This window comes from Tupaia chinensis, unplaced genomic scaffold, assembly GCF_000334495.1.
Source record: "Tupaia chinensis unplaced genomic scaffold, TupChi_1.0 Scaffold000294_1, whole genome shotgun sequence".
In the NCBI taxonomy this organism is placed as follows: Eukaryota; Metazoa; Chordata; class Mammalia; order Scandentia; family Tupaiidae; genus Tupaia; species Tupaia belangeri.
In genome coordinates this window covers 1,524,858-1,545,754 of record NW_006159779.1, presented here as the reverse complement: position 1 = coordinate 1,545,754, position 20,897 = coordinate 1,524,858, and the positions used below count along the sequence as shown (strand labels likewise).

The following is a 20,897-nucleotide window of genomic DNA, read 5'->3' as shown; positions in this document are numbered from 1 at the left end:
GCTGGTGGAGGCTAGCGGGAATGCCTCTCACCGCGGCGCGGCAGCCGAGGTAGAGACCCCCAGCCGTGGGTCCCACCACCTCCCGGAGTAAGACCGCCAGGCAGAGCCATGCCAGGGCGAGGCCAGGCAGGCAGGGCCGTGGACTGCAGCACTTGCTATCTGTGAGGCGAACATGATTAACCCCACTTTATACACTGGGAAACAAAGGTCCAGAGAGCCCTGGGGACAGTGTTGGGACACAGCGAATAAATGACAGAGCCAGGCCTCAACTCCACCCCCGCCATCAACAACAAAGAACTCTAAACCTGCAGGTCCCGTAGGGCAGAGGAAGCCGGATACCACGTGCCCAATCAGGGTCGGAGTCCCAGCACCCCCCCAGCCTGAAACACGGCAGGTGCGTGTGGGCCTGCCCAGGATCCTGACGGGATAGAGAACCGAGGAAAAGGACTGCCATGTGACCGGGGCACCCAGGGGGAGGGAGTGCACACACGGATCAGATGGTTTAGTGGGAGCAGGGGCAAGGGCTGCAGCGTGCCTCTCCCGCCCCGCACTGTGCCCTGTGCATCTGCGAGGACCTTGCCCCCGCCCCGTATGTCGTGGACAGCACTAGACATGCGTATGCAGGGGCCAGCAGGCCGTGCGTGGAAGGCGGCAGGACCCCACAGGCCAACTGCACAGGTGGAGTCCCACATCTGAAGCAGAAGCACCTCCGTCTCTGAGCTTTGCATTACACTTGCTTCCTCCTTTTGCCCAGAGTAAACAGAGATGAACAGTCTTACGGTCTCTGCTAACTAGCTCAGAACTCTTTTTTTGTTTGTTTTTTGGAGAGGTTTTTGCTACAGGGCCCGTGCGCTCTCCAGAAAGACATAGACAGAAAGTGAGAAATCACCCCCCTGGGGGCATGGCCACGCCGCAATCCCTTCTCCTCCATTCTCCTCTCGGGATCTTGGGCACACATGCACACGTGCCTGGCATGTTTTAAGCCACCAGGTCTGGGACTCGAATCATGGTCGACTACACGGGAGACCAGCCATTGTGCCAACTGCCGGTCCCCTGAAAGCTTTTTGCTCAGGCGCTCCTTAGCAATGTAGCTACCAATCACCAGACCCCGCCCAGAGCCATGGGGACCGTTAAACAAAGGCCCGAAAAGTGCCCTCAGAAATAATTAGCCTGCTTGATTCAGCTTCCGTAACTGCTTTCATGAAAACCCCTTTTTCTCTTCACCCCCTCCTCAGTTTCCACTGTAATCCCCATATCAGCCCAGAATTGACTGTGAGCTTTGCCTTTATAAGCACCTCTCTCCTTGCACTTGGGGCTGCAGGGTTTTGAGAGACATGAGTCCCCCTCTATGCCGCCAGCTTAATCAATAAAGTCCAATAAATCTGCCTAGGTCTGGATGGCCTTTTACTTCTCGCTGACTAGGCTATCACAATCTGATAGCTTGAGAAGCACACTGGGCGCATGCGCATACCTAAAACCCCAAGATGAGAATGGAGCAGGGGCTGCAGCGTGGCCACCGCCCTGGGGGGGTGCTTTCTTACTTTCCCTCTCTCGCTATCTCTTCAGCGAGTGCATGCACCCCACAGCTAATTTTTCTAAATATGTGCACGAGCACACACACACACACTGTTATGTACACGTGACGGGTGGGACTGGGTACTACATAGCTTGCCCATGGACAAGGATCAGGGAAAGGACTTGTTTGGGGTACACTCAGCACATCAGCAGAGGAAAATCTTACTAACACTCTAACAAACAATGGCAGGAGTTTAAAGGTAAATTCAAGACAGGGACTGAAGCATCCGTGAACACGTGTCAGTGAAAGGCTCTACTTGGCCCAGCTCAGGGAGAGCGGCTGTCTGCCGATCTGCAGCGCTGGAAGCCACATGGAGTACTAGGGCTTGGTTCCTGGTACGTGCATGCCTGTCCATCATCCTAGCTGGCTGGGAAGGCTAGGCGGATGCCAGTGTGAACCCCTGTTGAAGGTGCCCGTCTCTCTCAAGCAATAAAAAGAGAGGGGACCAGCAGTTAGAGTAATGGCTATGTTGCTGGACTCCCACGTAGCCGACAGCGGTTAGAGTCCCGGACCCGGTGACTTAAACTAATGCTGGGTGCCTGTACGTGCATGCCCAAGATCCTGAGAGGAGAATGGAGAAGGGATTGCGGCATGGCCATCCCCCCTGTGGGGGGATGATTTCTCGCTGTCTCTTTCTTTCTGTCTCTGGTCAGTGCACACGCCCTATAGCAAAAACCTCTCCAAAGAGAAAGAAAGAAAGAAAGAAAGAAAGAAAGAAAGAAAGAAAGAAAGAAAGAAAGAAAGAAAGAAAGAAAGAAAGAAAGAAAGAAAGAAAAAGGAGCTGGCTGAGTGGCCTGGTGCTTAAGACAGCTGGACCCTGCAGGGCTGACCCTGCAGCCTGGGTCCTGGACCTGGCATCTTGAGCCAGGCACGTGTGCTTGTGTGCCTGAAATCCAGAAAGGAGGGAGAGATGAAAGGATTGTGGTGTAGCCATCCCTCATGGTGGGTGGGGACAAATGCTCTCTCTCTCTCTCCACCTCTCTCCAATAAGCACATGCACCCTCTGCCCAAAAAAAGAAAAAGTAAAAAAAGGCTCTTGCTAAGAACTCGCTCATCTCTGGAGTTATTCGGACGCTCGTCAGTCTACCCGACCAGCTCAGGTCGTCACGACTGCAGGGTGGCTTCACGTCAACGCACGTCATGCAGCCGTGCTCAGAGGCTGCCGGAGCGCTTCCCGCTGAGTCCGTGCAGACCCAGAGGCTGACATCGCAGGAGCGGAGCGGGAACTGTCCGCGCTCGGCTGCTTAAATTGCCGACAACCTTGTACAAAGCCAAAGTGACGAGGCGGGCCTCTGCTGGGCAGCGAGGACTGTTTCCGCCTGCCCATGTTCTTTAAAATCACAGTCAGATAAAAAGGAAAGAAGCCAAAGTCGCCGCCACAGTCAATGATTCCTCCTCACAGCGGCACTGTTCCGCGAGATTTTCAGGGTGTTTTTATTTCTTCTTCTATGAGCCAGAGACACAGAGAAAGAGAGAGAAATAGAGAGCAAGTGAGCGAGCACCACCCCCCCCCGCCCCGCCCCAAACAAGGTTCAATGCCAAGACCTACCCTAGGCCCAGCCAGCCCCAGCTGAGAGGCACGTGTGCCCAGGGGACTCAGGGAGGTCTCTGGATGCAAATCTCGAACTTTCCCACGTGGGTCAGCCTTGCAAAGCTTGTTTCACCACGGTACCACTATCTGGCCGCTTGGTTATTTTTATTTTTTGAGATTTTTGCTAGAGGGAGCGTGTGCTCACCAGAGGGACAGAGACAGAAAGTGAGAAATCACCGCTGAGGGGAATGGCCACGCCAACAAACGACTTCTCCTCTACCCTCCTCCTGGGATTCTGGGCATGCATGCACACACACACACACACACACACACACGCCTGCAATGAGTTTTAAGCTGCCAGGTTTGGGACTCGAACTATGGTCAGCCACATGGGAGTCCAGCACCTTAACTACTACATGGCCGGTTGTTTGTAAGCTAGTGCAGAACTGTAAACACTGAGAATACCTATAATGAACTAAGTCACAGGCCAAGGCTCCTCTCCGTGAAGAGCCTGCTTCACCCATTTCTTCTAGAACCGATTCATCCCTTCGAATGAAACAGACTCCACAACCTTCTGAAGAAGCGCGTTTATTTACAGAGCTGAAGAAAGGAAAAAGCTCTAGAAATCTAGAAAAAGGACATTTCCAAACTGGCTCCAGCAGAAGCCAGGGGTGCAGTGTGACCAGGTCTGCCAGGGTCTCCTGTGCTCTGTGGCGTCACTTCCAGGTCGTGAGGACGGTCCTCCCCGAGTCTCTGGAGCGGCCGGCCTTGGGTCCGAGTGACTGGCCTGGACGACTCCTCAGCTCTCGGTCAGCCCCGTCGCCCTGGGCCAGCTCCTCATCGTACCTGGCAACAGAAAGGCCTCCAAGGTCAGAGAGCTCTTGCTCGGCGGCTGTGGAGTGGGGCACTGTGCGGGCTGCGGTGTGGCCATCCTGAGACGGGGCCTGGCCTGGCCCCACCCTCCCCTCCGGCCCACCTGCCCTCCCCTACCACTGACTTCAGCAGCCACTGAACTCCACCCAAGGCCACGGAGCCCACGAGCACAACCCTGTGACAGTGTCACTGTGGACAGTCCTGTGAGGCACCTTCTGCAATTGTCAATGATCTTCAGGAGACAAGGACACCAAGTTGTCTGGGGGAGGGCCTAGTGGGCAGGCTGAGCAGCCCCACTGCAGACAAGGAACGGGTGAGGGACCTGCCAGGAGGGGACCAGGACATACGGGGTTGGCAGTGCCCACTGAGAGCGGATGCCACCAGTGTGGCCTCGCCACTCCTCCCTGTCTCCTTTGAGCTGCCTGTTTCCAACTAGCATTTACTAGTGTCTACACCCTAGGTGTCTGTGGGTGCTCCCAAGACGAGGTCCGTGAGGGAAAAATGGCCTGGGCTTCTGCACAAGGGCCCTGACACAGAGCCTTGGTGCCCGGTGGCTTAGCCGTGGCACCTAACAAGCCCCTGGCCGTCCCCCTGTGGCGGGGGTCCCTCATGGGTCCCTGGCTGGCATCTGGTGTAAACCCCCCAGTGCCGGGGCTGCCATGGCGACTTCACACCACCCTCCCGACGCAGAACTGGCCCTTGGAGAGGTGGGCTTAAACTCCGAGAGGTGGGATTAAACTCCGGGCCATCCAATCCCTCGAGTGGGGCTGTGGCCCCAGAGCTGGGGCATGCAGGAGCCTCTCTGACGGTGGCTGAAGGGTGTCGCAGGCGTGAGCTGCTGCACTGGGCAGAGGACCCTCGGTTGCACGTGGACATTCATCAGACAGAAGCCAGGTCAGTGCTGGCTGGATGGCAACGCGCTGGCTACAGGAAAGGGCATGGTGTTACGTTTGTCTCCACATGAAAGCGAATGGTGTTACGTTTGTCTCCAGAGGCGGCATCTGCAGGCGGGGAGGGGGGAGACACTTCCAGGGGGAGGTACGTGTTGTCTGTGCTGTGCCTCGGGGGTGCAGGAGCTGGCAGGCCTGCTCATGGCTGTCCATGGGGTCCACTCTGTGCCGGTGGGGGTCAGGAGACCATGTGGGCTGCGCTCTCCACCTCCGCTCCATGAGATGTGATTGGACCAGGTGAGGAGGCTGGGCCGACGACTGCCCAGGAGGTCCTGGCCCCTCCCACAGTGCAAAAAACCCACCCCATGCTGCGAGAGGCCCTGAACTCCCCCTTCGCCTGTGGTCACTCTTGCCCTGTCTGCGTCTGCGTCCCTGGCCAAAGGGCTGGTGTGACCCTGCCTGTCTGGATGGAGGTGGCCTCAGCACCTCCCTCACGGTGGGACGAGAACTGCTGAATGAATACGGAAAGGACCGCGTGGGGTCAGTTTGTCACAGTGCAGTGCCACAGGACAGCACAAGGCCGGCGGCTGGCAGGCGGCTGCTCTCGGGGCTCACGCGGCTCAGTGCTCTGGAGAGCAGACCAGGTTCTGACGGGCAGACTGCGGGCACCGTCAGGCGTGGGCAGCACTGTTTGAAGGCTGCAGAAGTGCAGTAAGACTTGAGAGCTGGCCTGGGGCAGTTCCAGGCCGCAGTAAGACTTGAGAGCTGGCCTGGGGCAGTGGCAGTTTTCACAGTGCCAAGGCCAGGACAGCCCTGGGGGTGACAGCAAGAGCGCCTGTTCTGGGGGTTGTCGCTGCCGGAGTGACCCTGGCCAGTGCTCTCACACCTCCGGCTTCATCTTCTTTCACGGTGTGTCTGGGAGGGTTGTTGGGATGCTGTCCCAAACGTGAGTGCCTGGGGACAGGGACAGGCATGCCCTCAGATGTCAGGGCATCTGGCATCGGCTCCGCCCCAGAGCCGTTACATCGTGAGAAGGGGGACGGCTACACCAGCTGGGGCAGGGTCGCCTGTCCGCCTCTTCAACTAAAGTCCTCGGTCTGAGCCGGCTCCTTAACCTGGAACCTCAACTTGGAAATGGTGCATCCAGCCCACCAGGAAGGGGTCGTGGGCAGGACAGGCAAAGCCAACACTGCCTGGCTCATCAGGGCAGCCTCCCTGCCAGCCCTGGCTGCGGTGACTTGAGGCCAAGCGCCTCACCTTGTCCCCTCTCGATGCCAACACACAGAAGCCCTCAGGACTGGGCCATGGCCTCCCCTCCCAAGTGCCAAGCCCAAGTGGCTCCAACATGCCCCAGTCAGATGCCACCCGCAGTGTGCTCCGCTGTGTGTGTGGTCACCTGCAGGCCTGCACTGCGCACGGTGCCCTGAGACACCCTTTCACTTCCTTGCTTTCCCGGGAGATGCCGCCTGCCCTGCAGCCCCCGCACACAGCACTGCTTTCTCACCACCATGTCCTGGGCCTGGGAAGGCCTCTTCTCTAACAGCCCTCTCCTCCTTCCAAAGCCAGAACCACCCCACCCTTCCTATGTGCTCACCTCCAGGCCACTGTCCCTAGGTCTTTGGAGATCTGGGCTCCCACCTTGTGGTTGCTACCAATGGCAAGAACCAGATGAGACCCCAACTCCCTGCTCTCTGATGGCCTTGTCCACACCCCACCCATGGTGTCCCTACACCACGCCCATTCAGTACCCCCGTGTCCCCACTCCGAGCCCTCACCTCTAACCACTCCGTCCCCAGCTCATGGCCCTTGCACTCCTTTCACAACCCCCACCCGTGGCTGGCAACTGGCTCCTCCCTGCCCTCCCCTACCATCTTCTGCCTGGCAAGCCCCCCACCGCACCCCAGTCACTCCTAACCCTCTGCCCACTCTGCACGTGGGCCAGGCAGCTGGCCGTGGCCAGAGAGGACAATGACCCTACTGACTGGCTGAGCGTGAAGCTCACGACCACCACGTTGGGCTCCCTGGCACTGCCTGGCAGCCCCGCATGTCTCCCTGACCCTGATGACAGGCTGCCGCGTGTGCACGTCAGTGTCACCTCCAGTAGAGCAGGGAAGGCCACATGTGGGCTCTGGGTCCAGGCCCTGCTCAGATCCTGCCAGTAGCACCTCCCGGCTGAGAGCAAGATCTCTGCGTGTGTAGGCCTCACTAAATTATGCTTCCTGTGTTCTTATTAAGTTTGCGATGGAATGCAGTTTTGCTTTTAAAGCGGTGTGTCAATGTGATCTGACGTGCACCACCACACGCGTCACCTCTGCACAGAGGCCTGAGGTCACTGTTGACCATTCAAGGACAAAAGCATCCACCTTCCTCTGCAACTCATTCCTCAGCCTCTAAGGCCCCCAGCCCAGCGACATGTCAGCCTCCCTAATGGCCACCTGCTATACCCAGGCACAATGAACCCTGCTCTCCAACACCTGCTCTCCATGTGGGCCCTGTTCCCACCTTCTGTCACCACCGACGCGCCACTCAACCTCGCTAGGGTTGTTTCCACACCTGTACAATGGAGCTAAGTACCTACCTCCTCAGCATGTGGGGAAAGCAGAGGCGGCAACGTGGGCAAAGCACCTGGCACGTTGCTGGCACGTGGTGAGCCCTCAGAGCTGAGTGGTTGTGACCACCTCCCCTCCCAGCTCTGCCCGGCAGGCTGGTGTGCTCCACTTACAGGGGTGTAAACCGAGGCCCAGGAGGTGCAGCGAGTTCCTCCAGGTCACAGGGCTCTACATGACGGGGCCAGGGACCTGCTGCAGATGAGTGCCACGTGCACCTGCTCCTGCCATCCCTGCTGCCAGCGTGGGCCTGGCACGAGTGGTAGGGTGCTGCTGCTGCATGAAGGTGGAGCTACAGGGGAGGCCTGGGTTCAGTTCCCAGATGCACCTGAAACAGGCCAAGTGTGGTGACACACACCCGCGGTCTTTGCCAGCTGGGAGGCCAGGCCGGGTCGTGCCCTGGTGAGACCCTTGGACACACAGGGAGCCTGTTTCTCCGTCTCTCTCATAAAAAGAATAGACAAAGGTCTAGTGTGGGCCCAGAATGCTCTTCGGCTACAACATGATCCACCCCATAGCGTCACTGATAAATGAAATGGAGAAGCCCACACACACCCAGAAAGCCCAAACATGGCCCGGCACACTCAGTCGGAAACACGCGGATAAATGAAATGGAGAAGCCCACACACACCCGGAAAGCCCAAACATGGCCCGACACACGCACGTCGGAAACACGCCAAACTTACAGGATTTCGTAATTGCCCAGCACTTCCTTGGGCGGGGACTTGTTCCACTTGCAGTCTGGGATCTCGCCGTTAGGGACGGCGATGTTGAGCGTGTCGTTGATCAGGTTATACTTAAGGATTCGGTCGTTGGCGGTGCTGGAGGTGAGAGATGGGGACGCGTTAACCTAGGAGAGGAAAAAAGCCCGCGTTCTTCACTTGGCCCACCTTCTCCTCTGGAAAGAAGATGTGCACTCAAAGAAAATGCTGGCTGGGGCCACCAGGTGGCATGGTGGTTAAGGCGCTGGACTCCCACGTGACCAATCAGGGTTCGAGTCCCAGACCTGGTGGCTTGCTTTCTCACTTTTCCTGTCTCTCTTCGAATTAAAATAAAATAATTCTGAGAGAGAGAGAGAGGGGGGGAGAGAGAAATAAAATAAGTAAATGCATGCTGCTAAGCTGTCATTGTCTGGTACAGCTGATACCCAGCACCTGGGAGCACCTCGTGACGGAAGCATGTGGTGACCACATTTATTAGCTGCTTGGTGAAAGACAAATCGTATTGAAAATGGGGTTAGGACTATGATCTACAGATCGGCTACCCCACAAATAGAAAGTTGGAGTCAGTGTACGACACACACAACTACACAACTTCAGGCCTGCACCAGTAAGGTAGTGCTTGGCCTCACCGAGATGCCCACACAGTGGCACAGCAGTACTGCAACACCCTGACCTACATGGGAAGGTCCTGGGTTTGAGTCTCAAGGCCTCTCGGTATACACCAAGCTAGAGATCCAGGCTGGCTTGGGCTAGATCGTGGATCATGACCTGAAGACTCTATTGGGCCATCTCTCCTTTCTCCCTCTCATGGAAGAAATAAACACACTGTGGAAAATAAAAAAGAAGAGGGACCAGCCAGGGGGCATGGTGGTAAGGGCAGCTGGAGCCCACATGGCTGATTCTGCAGTTTGAGTCCTGGACCCAACTGGCTTGAAAAACGCTCCGGGTACCTGTGTGCCCAAAACTCTGAGAGGAGACTGGAGGAGAAGGGATAAGCGGCTCCAGAGTGGTCACCCCCTTGTGCGATGACTTCTCACTTTCTGTCTCTCTGGCAATGACATGCACTCTGTAGAAAATTTTAAAAAATAAATAAAAGCAAACATTTACTCCATAGGGAGCCTGAGGCCCTCAGTCACCTACTTACTCCCATTCTAGGCACAGTTCTGGGAAAATGAAATATAGACACACAGAAATAAGAGTTCAAAAACAGCAAAGAGGGAACCAGCAGTTAGTGTAATGGCTATGTCACTGGACTCCCATGTAGTCGATCGTGGTTCGCGTCCCGGACCCAGTGGCTTAAACTCACGCCAGGCGTGTGTGCGTGCATGCCCAAGATCCCGAGAGGAGAATGGAGAAGGGATTGTGGCATGGCCATCCCCCCTGGGGGGGGTGATTTCTCGCTTTCTGTCTCTCTGTCTCTGTCTGTCTGTCGAGCACACATGCCCTATAGCAAAAACCTCTCTAAAAAAAAAAAAATTACTTATTTAATTTTATTTATTCATTCATTTATTTTAATTAGACCAGAGAGAGAGAGGAAGCAAGAAAGCAAGCCACCAGATTCAGAACTTGAACCGTGGTCAACCATGTGGGAGTGTCCAGTGCCTTAACCAACACGCCACTCATTGGTCCCTCGTGTCTCTCTATTAAGCACATGTGCCCAATAGCAAATATTAAATTAATTAATTAATTAATTTAAACAACAACAGAATGTTCCTAAAATTTAAGGAAAAAAATCACTGCAGTTTGCAGGGGGTGGGGGCAGGCGGGGCAGCAGGGCTTCAAAAAGTCAGAGGAAGGGCCAGCCAGTGGCATGGAGTCTGGTCCCATATGGCCGACTTCTTGGTTTGAGTGGCCTGAAACACAGGCGGGCACCCCAGCCACCTAGCTCATCTGCAGGTGACCATGGACCCTGCTGTGGGCTGAGCCCATGGGAGGGGAGCAACCTGGGGGCACACTCCGGTTCCAACCCTCAGCCCGCTGTGAGGCTGAGCACCCGTCCCAGTCTTCCTGCCTGGCCTGGGGACTGCAGAGCCCACTTCAGGGCAGAGGCAACTGGGGAGGGGCCGTGTGCGGGGTTCCCGGGGTTACCTCGATCAGCCAGGGCTTCAGCTTGTCGTCGATGATGATGTCGTAGCCGTAGCATTCGAAGCAGTGCTTGTCATTGTTCATGACTGGCTGTGGAGACAGGGACCGGCAGTTACTCGGCCAGTAGCAAGGCCCGGCTGAGACCAGCACCTGGGCACCACAAGGTCCCAGGGCCCACCTTGTGTCCTGCGCCAGGTCCCTCTCACGCACCTACTTCCCTGTCTGCCTCTGGCCTCTGAAAACGACATACCCAGAGCCAGCATGTGGTGTAGTGGTTACTGTGTAGGACCTCCATATGGCCAGTTGTGGTTCGAGTCCTAGATCCAGCAGCTTGAAACTCATGCCGGACATATGTGCATACATGTCTGAAATCCCAGGGGAATGAGGGAGAGGGGATTGTAGCGTGGCCATTCCCCAGGGGTGATTTCTCATTTTCTCTCTCTGTGTCTCCAGTGAGCACACGCATCCTACAGCAAAAAAAAATTTTTTTTTAAAAAAGACATACCCAATAAAAATTGGGAGAAAGAATAAAAGTAGGATAAATAAATCCTTGTTCCAGAGACCCTCACAGCTTTAGAAGTCCAAGCCTTTTTCAGCTCAGGAAACTGAGACCCTGGAAGAAATCCTGAGGCACGTACCAGAGGGGTAGGTTTTCTCAGCCCACTTTTTCTCGAAGCTCTGCAGTCCATGGGAGACTGAAATGGGTCGAGGAAGGCCAGGTGGTAGCACAGTGTAATGCAACTGGACCCATGTGGGCAAGGTCCTGGGTTCGTGTCCTAAGACCTTCCTGAGCAAGCCGGGTGCCTGTATGTGTGCACAGTCTGACCCGAGCAAGCCGGGCGCTTGTGCGTGTGTGCACGGTCTGACCCGAGCTAGCCGGGCGCTTGTGCGTGTGTGCGCGGTCTGAGCCGAGCAAGCCAGGCGCTTGGGCGTGTGTGCGCGGTCCGACCCGGGGCACGAGCAAGCCGAGTGCTTGTGCGTGTGTGCGCGGTCTGACCCGAGCTAGCTGGGCGCTTGTGCGTGTGTGCGCGGTCTGAGCCGAGCAAGCCGGGCGCTTGTATGTGTGCACAGTCTGAGCTGGGGAGGCTAGGGTGGATTGTGACATAAAGACCCTGCTGGGGCCTCACTCTCATGGAAGAAATAAAAAACTAGGCAAGAAATGAAGTGGAATTCGGGGCTAGTATTTTTTTTTAAGTCTTTTTGCTTAGGGTGTGTGTGCTCATGGGAGAGAGACAGAGAGATGGAGTGAGAGGGAAAGTGAGAAGTCACCACCCAAGAGGAATGCCCACATCACAAGTCCCTTCTCCTCTACTTCCTCTTAGGATTTTAGGCATGCATGCACATGTGCCCAGTGTGTTTTTCTTTCTTTCTTGTTTTTTGAGAGTATTTTTTAATTTTATTTATTTTTTTGCTATAGGGTATGTGCACTCTCTGGAGAAACACATACAGAGAGAGACAGAAAGAAAGAAATCACCCCCAGGCAATCCTTTCTCCTCCATTCTCCTCTTGAGATTTTGGGCACACATGCACACATGCCCCGAGTTTCAAGTTGCTGGGTCAGGCACCTGAACTGCAGTCAGCCACATGGGGGAGTCCAGTGCCTTAGCCACTGTGCCACCTGCTGGCCCTGCTCCGTGTGTTTTTCAAGCTGTGTAGGGTCCAGAATTAGAACCACATAGTTGGCCACGTGGGATCCAGTGCCTTAACCACCATACCACTCGCTGGCCCGAGGGATAGTTTAATTGGGCTAATTTAATTAAGATTCACACAACTGAGTCCAGATGGTGGTGCAGCAGTAACAGTGCTCTGTGACGCTTCACCCACACCGGAGGGTCCTGGTTTGCATCCCAGGGCCTCCCTGAACACACTGTGCGCACATGCCTCTCATCCAGGATGGCTGAGGTGGGGTCACAGGCACAGACCCTGCTGGGACGGTCCCTCTCTCTCTCATGGAAGAAACATGTGAATTAAAAAAAACAAACAGGTTCACATCTTCCTATGTTAGTAGACTGACAGCATATAACCCTTCTGGGTGGTTCCGTTAAGCTCTGCAGAGCACTGTCCTGTGACATGGGGATTGGTCCCAGACATCTAAGACTAAGGGAGGCGGTGGGCTCCATCCGGGGCTCCCGCCCTGCCACCTGCCCCCTGAGCTGCCAAGGTACAGGGAGGCTTCAATGGGATGAGAGGTGAGGAAGTCGACCCCTCAGGAGTCTATCAGCAAACCAAGTGCACGCTCACACAGCAGCTCAGAAAGCAGGAAGAGCTTCGCCCGAGACAGAAGTCGGGGCTCACGCGGTCACCTCCTCCTGCCCGTAATTCTCATCACACACTGCCTGCATAAAGCCGTTCACACAGGAAGGCGTGGTACATGCTGGCGTGTTTGACGGTAAAGCAGGAGAGAAATGGAGCCTTCGTATAAATACTTACATGCCCGCCCTGCTGCCAGATGTGCACCCCACTTCTGAAGAACATGACTCCACACTCTGGCTCCATGGAGGGGACACGTTTCTCCACCCCGCCCGTCCCTGTGTGGGACACCTGCTGCAGACTGACCCTGCATGGCTTTTGCTTTGACTTGGTGGTGGGTCTTAAAGCTTTTGAAGCTTTATGAAGTACCTTTATTAAAGAGATGGGATGTAGCCTGCCCCACCACATGCACACACACGCACACCACGCACACCACACATGCACACACACACACGCACACAGCAGTATGGCCACCCTGACCAGGCAGAACAGACCAGCTGCCCTCCAGGAGCAAGAAAAGACCACTAGAGGGAGTGGAGAGCAGGGCTACCGTGAGCAGAGGGTCTGCCCTGCTGGCCCCACACCCGCTGGCCTGGCTCGCTTCCCAGGACAGGTGGGCAGTGCCGTGCTCACAGGTGTTCACAGCGAGAGAACAGTGAGCAGCTCCCACTGCCCGAACCCTCCTGGGAGGCCCTGGCCAGCTGGATGGCTCCGGCTCTGCCGGGCTCCCAGGGCTCCCCCCAACCTGGCACCTACCGCCACGGCCTTCAGGGACTGCACGATGATCCAGTGGATCTCATCAAACAGCTTGCTGGTCACCTCCCGGCCGCGGGTGCTCTCCAGGTAGAGCCGCAGGTTGCTCACCGTCCACTTGCCCCCGTGGATGTGGTTGTAGTCCTCCTGGGGAGGAAGACAGGGTGAGGGTGGGAGGGCCTCGGGCTGTGACCCCAGGAGGTCCACCACCTTCTCCAGAGCCTCCTGGGTGTGGGCCTGCAACAAGGCAGACTGACTGCTCCAGGGAGATGCAGGCCTCTTGAACGTCCATATTTTTAGGTGCATGATCCGATACTCCCTTCACGAATCACATGCACCTCGTGGCTCACGCTTTGGTGCCACTCATGCCCCCAACACCACAGCGCTCCTTCTTTCAGCAGGGACCCACCTGGGACTTGCCCTCAGTCGCAGGGGGCTGCCCAGCCCAGGGTTATGCCTCCCCTTGGGGCGGCCAGCATCTGTGGCCGGTGGACGCACAGTCAGCGCAGGGTGGGTCTGGCCTGCCTCTGGGACTGCTCTGCAGCACCCCTGGGCTCGGTCTGTGCCTAGGTGCAGCCACATCAGAGCTGGGGTCTTCTCCGGTGCTACTCCTGGCACCGGGCCCCAGTAAACCTCCCCGGGGTCTCCCTCCTGAGGAAAGGAGCCTAAGGTCGCTGTGCACTACCGTGCTTTGTTTTTTCAACTCGTGAGAGAGCACAGGTACACGTATCAGGGAGAGAAACACCCTCAACAGGGGCCCACCAGCACGGTCCCCTCACCCCACCCCTGCTCTTTAGCACCTAGGACACGCGCACACGCCTGGTGTACTGCAGTGCTATGATTTCATTTGTTGGTTGGTTTGGATTTTTTTTCAGTTTTTTTTTTTTTTTTTTGCTATAGAGTGCACACGCTCGCTGGTGAGAGAGATGAGTGATGGAAAGTGAGGAATCATTCCCTGGGGGAATAGCCACGTCACAATCCCCCTGCCCCATTCTCCTCTCAGGATCTTGGACACGCATGCACACACATGCACACACACACACACACACACACACACGGCGTGTTTCTCAGGCTGCCAGGTCCGGACTCCAGCTACACAGTCAGCCATGTGGGATCCGGCGCCTTCTCCACTCCGCCCCCTGCTGGCCCCGCGGCCTCACAGAGGGCTGGCACTGTCCGCTCACAGGGAAGGCGTGGGCTCTTTCTAGCCCGTCCTCCCCTGGGTTAGCATGGCCAGGGCCCCCTAGACTTCTGATGCCAGGCTGGCATCTCGCGTCTCCACACCTGCTTGCCTTTGGCGGCAGAGAAGACACCAGAGCTGTTCAAATGCTGGAGACTGGAATTTCACTTTCTAAGAACAAAGCTGAAAACCGGGAGCCCAAACAAAGCCAGTCTAATAATGAACAAACACCATCCCTCAAATGCAGGCTTTGCTTCATATAAAACCAAGACCCTTCCCGCCCGTCACAGATCCCTTCTACCACCGAGAAAAGCCGGTGCTCCCCTTAGAGCTTAGCTTAATGGCTACACAGCTGCCATTCTGAAAGTGAACGCGCTCTGGAGGTGGAGGGAGCTGAGTGCTGACGGCTGCCACCGACAGAATGGTGGTCCCAGGTGGTGGCATGGTGATGTGCTACTGGACTCGTGCAGGAAAGGTCCTGGGTTCACATCCCGGGGCTTCCCTTGCAGGGCACAGGCCCATGTATGTGTGCCTGGGATTCGGGTTGGCTGGGATGTGGACGGGGTCAGTGTGGGGACCCTGTGGGGTGCCTGCCTTCTCTGTCTATCTCATGGAAGAAACCAATGAATACACTTAGAAAAGTAGTTCAAGTGGTAAATTCTGTTACGTATAATTATGAAAAGTTCTAGACTATGAAGGATAGATGGCAAAATACCATCTCTCATACGTGTAGATAAAAAGCAGAGAACTGTCTTTCATTTTTTGGTCTACAGGAACATAATTTGGCCAATTACCTCAGAACATTTTCTCAAATTAATCAGCAAACATTACGCCTGCCTTTCCTTCCCTTCTCTGCCTGCTGCCCTGGCCGTCCCACCCTGCAGTCAGGCTAGCCCGTGCCCACACAGCCCTGGGACCGCCTAGTACTGGTCACCTTTTGCGACAACCTGTCCCCTGCGCTGCTGCTCCCCAGAGGTGCAGCTGATCTTCCAGATTCAATGGTGTATCTACTGTTTATTCCATTCTAATTTTTTAAATTTAAATTTTGCCAGAGTGCACATGTGCACCAGAGAGAAGCAGGGAAGGGGCAAAGCACCCCCGTCAGGGCATGGCCCTCCTGCATTTCTCCCCGTCAGGACTTCAGGTGTGCACACGCACGTGCCTGGCCTGTCTCTCGAGCTGCCGAGGCTAGGGTGCAGGCTGTGCACCCAGCTATGTGGTCTCCAGCTCCCTTACCCATCAGGCCATGGGGCCAAGGACGGCTTCCCCTCAAAATTAAAACCTGGACTTAGAGTCATCGTTTTCTCACGTTGAAAGGCGCCAATAAGGCAGGGCCAGTAGGCAGCATGGTGGTTACAGTGCAGGAACACCACATGGCTGACAACGGTTTGAGTCCTGGACCCAGTGGCTTGAATATCACAACAAATAGATAGACAGGTAGGTAGACAGATGAATGAATGAATGAATGTTAAAAAAAAAAAAAAAAAAAAAAGAAACAAGAATGGATAGGTCTTTTAAAAGATGGTAGAAAAAAGAAAAAAAAGAATAAATTTAAAAAAAAAAAAAAAAAAAAAGGTGTCCCGGCACTGCACTTCCCATGGCTGGCTGCACTTCGAATCCCAGACTGGGGGCTTGCTATTTTACCTTTCCTCCTTTTCTCTCTCTGGTCAAATTTATATAACAATAATCATAATCAATAAAATAAATAAATACTTATTTTTAAAAAGGCATAGTATTAGGGGCTGGCAAATAGCATGGAGATTAAGGTGGATGGATCCCACATCGCTGACTGTGTGGTTCGAATCCTGGACCCAGTGGCTTGAAAAAACATGCTGGGTATGTATGCCCCAAATCCAGAGGAGAAGGACTACAGCTTGGTCATCACCCTTGGGGAGTACTTCGCTCGCTCGCTCTCCAGCAAGCGCATGTGCCCTAAGGCCAAAAAAAAACAGTGTGACATTGACAGAAAGCCTCACGGAAACACTGCCACCTCGAGGAGATGCCACACTCACAGGCTACCCACAGTCACCTGTTCTGGGGACTTTAAAGTGGTTTCTCTTTCTTTCTTTTCCTTTTTTCAACAAATTTTTGCCAGAGTATGCGTGTACTTGCAGGAGAAAGAGAAGAAAGTGACAAAGCACCTCCACGGGGAAGGGTCAGGCCACAATCCCTTCTCCTCCGTCTCTCCCACCTTTCAGGGCTTTGGGCGCACACACATGTGCCTAGTGTGTTTCTAAAGCCGCCGGGTTCAGAGCCTGAGCCACATGACTGGTCACGTGAGACCCAGCAGCCTCAACCACCATGCCACAGGCTGGCCCTGTTTCTTACTGATGGGAGTAAGTGACCCACCTGAGTAGTTCCTGGGAAGGCCCCTCCTGGTTTCAGTGTGGAAGCCCAGACCACGGAGGCCTGACGGCTGAGATGCCTGCCCTGTCCTCAGGGACATGGTCAGGTCCCCCCTGCCCTGTCCCCTGCAGTATAGACGGCTCCCTGCTATGAGGGCTCTCGGGAGGCGGGTGGTGTGGGCTGCATCACCTGAAGGGTCGTCTTCCCAAATCTCATTAAGGCCTTGGGTGAATCCAAGTCCTTCCTACCCTACCCTGCAGAGCTGTGGCAGGCCCGCCATGCTGGCACAGCAAGGCAACTCTGCGGTGCTGAGCCCACATGGGAAGGCTCCCGGTTTGCACCCCGAGGCCTCTCTGTGGACCCCAGTACATGGGCCTGTGACTTGGGCTGGCCAAAGCTGAGGCTGGAGGTGCCTCTCAGTATGAAGCCCCTGTTGGATGCCCGTCTCCATCTGTCTCTCTGTCTCTCTCTCCTGGGAGAAATAAATACACAAACTGAAAGTTGTAATAATGCCTTCTTTTTTATTTATTTATTTATTTTTTTTTTTGGAGAGATTTTCACTGTAGGGCGCGTGCACTCGCCAGACAGACAGAGAGAGACATAGAGACAGAAAGCGAGAAATCACCCCCCAGGGGGGATGGTCACGCCGCAATCCCTTCTCCTCCATTCTCCTCTCGGGATCTTGGGCACGCACGCACACGCGCCCGGCGTGAGTTTTAAGCCACCGGGTCCAGGACACGAACCACGGTCGACTACGTGGGAGTCCAGCGACATAGCCATTACGCTAACTGCCGGTTCCCTAATAATGCCTTCTTGTGTTGCTCTCAGGAAAACCTGGTGGGCAGGGGGAGGGATGACAGCCTGACTTGGAAGGTCCCTTGGGCCCTCAGTCAATGGTGGCCCTCGACATTTCATGATTAGTAAGGTGAACCCAAGGCTCCCGTTGGCCAATATGAGCCCCCGAGGCTAGGGACCCTTCCATAGCCCCCAGAGGTGGGTGACAGCCTTAGGATGGAGCCAGTCTGGTGTCACCAAACTCTGTAGATTATTCAGCAAGTTGTTTCACCAATACTCTCTCTCCTCTCTAATTATGGAAAGAATGGGGCATCTAGCATCCATTCAATTCAGAGTCAGTTAAGGCCTTCGGTCTTTGAGCACCAGCTTAGAGCCTGAAAGCTGAGCAGGCCTGCACACCCTGCGGGCCTGCCCTCGCTGGCCTCCCCAGGCCCTGTACACCCTGCGGGCCTGCCCTCACTGGCCTCCCCAGGCCCTGCACACCCTGTGGGCCTGCCCTCACTGGCCTCCTCAGGCCCTGCACACCCCGCAGGCCTGCCCTTGCTGGCCTCCCCAGGCCCTTCCCTGCACGCCTCCGTCCCACCCTGACTTCCTCTGGCTCCTACAATGCTCCTCCTGCCACAGGGCCTGGCACGCACTGTACCCCTCCCAGGGATCTTTCCTACACCCTCTGGTGGCCCCGTTCATACGTCAGATCCCGGCTCAAGCACCACTTGTGCGGGGAAGCCTTCTCTGGACACTAAGCCCTGGGGTTTCTCCGTTCTGTGCTATTGCAAGTGTGAGTTCCCACCTTCCGAGCATGCAGCCCCATCTGTTATCACACCCTCACGGGACCGCTTGGTGAAGGGCTTCCCTCAGAGCTCTGGGCTCCACGGTGTGGGGCTGAGGTAGCTCTTGCCCAGCACTGTGCCCCCGACTCTGTGAGTATGAGGGACAGAATGAGTGACAAAGCATATGTGTCATCACACATAATCCCAACAACCCTGTCACGTAATACACACTGTCTCCTTTTACCAACGGGGACACCGAGGCTGCAAGAGTTAAACCCACTTGCCTGAGGTCACAGAACGAGAAAGGGGCTCGGACACGAGGCCTTCTTCTTCCAAGTGCCCTCCCCAGGCCTCGCCAGGCTGGTGTGCAGCTGAGGTGCCCCAGGACAGCCGCCCCTGAGGCTTCACACTCCCAGTCCTGTCGGGGCCAGGGCCTCAGGGCAGGGCATATCCTGAATATCCCTCCTGTCCCCCTCACAAAAAACGCAACGTGGAAGAGACCCAGGAGGGCCATGCACTCCCTGCATACTCACCCCATGCTTCTGGATGGCCACGTTGGTGAGATGCACAAACATGTTGTCCAGCTCGCTGGTGCTTGGCGTGTATTTCACCGTGCAGAACCGGCAGAAGCCAAGCTTATACCTAGGTGAGAGGTGAGACCCGGTCAAACTGGGGAGAAGCTCGAATAAAGTGTGCTGTTTCACTCTCAAAAAGAGCTACTTCTTGTTTTTCTTATGTGTGTGCACGCGTGCGCGTGTGCATGCATGCGTGTGTGCATGTTTTTTGAGAGAGATTTTTGCTACAGGGTGCATACACTTGCCAAAGAGACAGAGAAAGACGGAGACAGAAAATGAGAAATCACCCCCTACAGGGGATGGCCATGCGAAATCCCTTCTCTTTCATTCTCCTCTTGGGATTTTGGGCAAGCACACACGTGTGCTTAGCGTGAATTTAAGCCATGCAGGACTCGAACTTGGTGACTATGTGGAAGTCCAACAACATAACCATTACGCATGTGCAGGTCTCGCTGTGTCTTCATTCTCCTGCTTCAAGTAGCTGGGACCACAGGCACACACTACAGCACCCAGCACTTCTAGGGTGGATGGGAGTCGGACCTGGGCTCCCAGGTGGGCTCAGCCTGCCACTACAGCGGAACCTGTTTTAATGTTTTTGCTGTTGTTGTTTTTAAGTTTTTGCCACTGGACACTTGCCAGAGAGAGAGAGGGAGACAGTGAGAAGGAAAGTGAGAAATCACCTCCTGGTGGGATGGCCACACCACAGTCCCTTCTCCTCCATCCTCCTCCTGAGATTTTAGGAACACCCACACACATGCTCAGCATGATTTTCTAGGTCTGGGATTTGAACCAGTCAGCCATGTGGGAGTCCAACACCTTAACCACTATGCCATCCGCTGGCCTGTTTAAAATTTTTAAAAGAGCTACTGTCGGATTTGTGAGACTCACGTTAGCGTCAAGACTAACAGCCTGTGCTCTCAAAACAACCTCTGAGACGGCTACTGAGTTAAGTAAATTTATGAGTTTATATTGTGTTTAATGTCTCTGCATATCCTCCAGTGTTTAACCTTAAAAATTAATTGTTTTCATTTATTGTGAATTAAATATTAGAAGAAAATTTATTTACTTTTTATGAAGCATATGGCACGAGTTTTTTGTTTTGTTTTATTTTTTAGAAGTTTTTGCTGTAGGGCTCATGCACTCGCCAGAAAAACAGAGACAGAAAGCGAGAAATCACCTCCCAGGGAGCTGGCCACGCCGCAATCCCTTCTCCTCCATTTTCCTCTCGGGATCTTGGGCATGCACGCACACGTGCCTGGCATGAATTTAAGCCACCGGGTCCAGGGCTTGAACCGCGGTCGACTACATGGGAGTTCAGCGACATAGCCATTACGCTAACTGCTGGTACCTCTGAATATTTTTTGTTTTTAAGGAAACATATTCTCCAGGCTCTCAAGCCCCTCCTGTAACTTGCTAAGCCATTGCCTTTTCCACTGCCTTGTCAGAGAGGCACACACCAAGGCCCATTCTGAGACGGCTGCTGAACTTGAGCTGTGAAGTACTTTTTGCCTTTTAAAATTAAAATATAAAATTATTTTCTCTTCTTTTCTTTCTTTTTCATAGCTTTTTTCTTCTTTTCTCTTCTTCGCTTTTCTTTTCCTTTTAATTTTATCTTTCGGTAGCTCAGTCTCTACACGCTGAGTGTCTAGGCAGGTCTAAGTGAACAGTATCCAAATCTGATTACTACCAGGGTCAGAATATTCCTCAATTCCCACTCAGTCTGACGCACAAAGAATGAAAAACGGAACAGAAGTGAGATTGCAGATCACCTCCTCCAGCACGCCTCTGAACACTCAGCTCGAACTTGCTTTCTCACTTCTGCATGCGCGCTCTCTCTCTGTCCTTCTCTGGTCAAATTAAAATAAATAAGAAAGTAAATAAAGTTAAATAAAATAATTCTTTAAAAAAGCAAAGAGGGAACCAGCAGTTAGCGTAATGGCTATGT

The 20,897-nt window shown here is 54.6% G+C and overlaps 1 protein-coding gene across 2 annotated transcripts in view; it reads right to left on the bottom strand.

Annotated features, from left to right (window-relative positions):
- Positions 1-3,679: 3,679 nt before the first annotated feature.
- Positions 3,680-20,897, bottom strand: part of TTLL1 (TTL family tubulin polyglutamylase complex subunit L1) — a 31,938-nt gene continuing 14,720 nt past the window's right edge. For both annotated transcript variants that reach the window (XM_006150675.3, XM_006150676.3), the window contains exons 6-10: positions 18,911-19,019; positions 13,290-13,433; positions 10,287-10,373; positions 8,163-8,326; positions 3,680-3,953 (exon numbers count right to left, since the gene is read on the bottom strand). In XM_006150675.3, the coding sequence (XP_006150737.1) occupies positions 3,824-3,953; positions 8,163-8,326; positions 10,287-10,373; positions 13,290-13,433; positions 18,911-19,019 (634 nt within the window). In that variant the 3' untranslated portion in view covers positions 3,680-3,823. The remainder of the gene's footprint in view (positions 3,954-8,162; positions 8,327-10,286; positions 10,374-13,289; positions 13,434-18,910; positions 19,020-20,897) is intronic.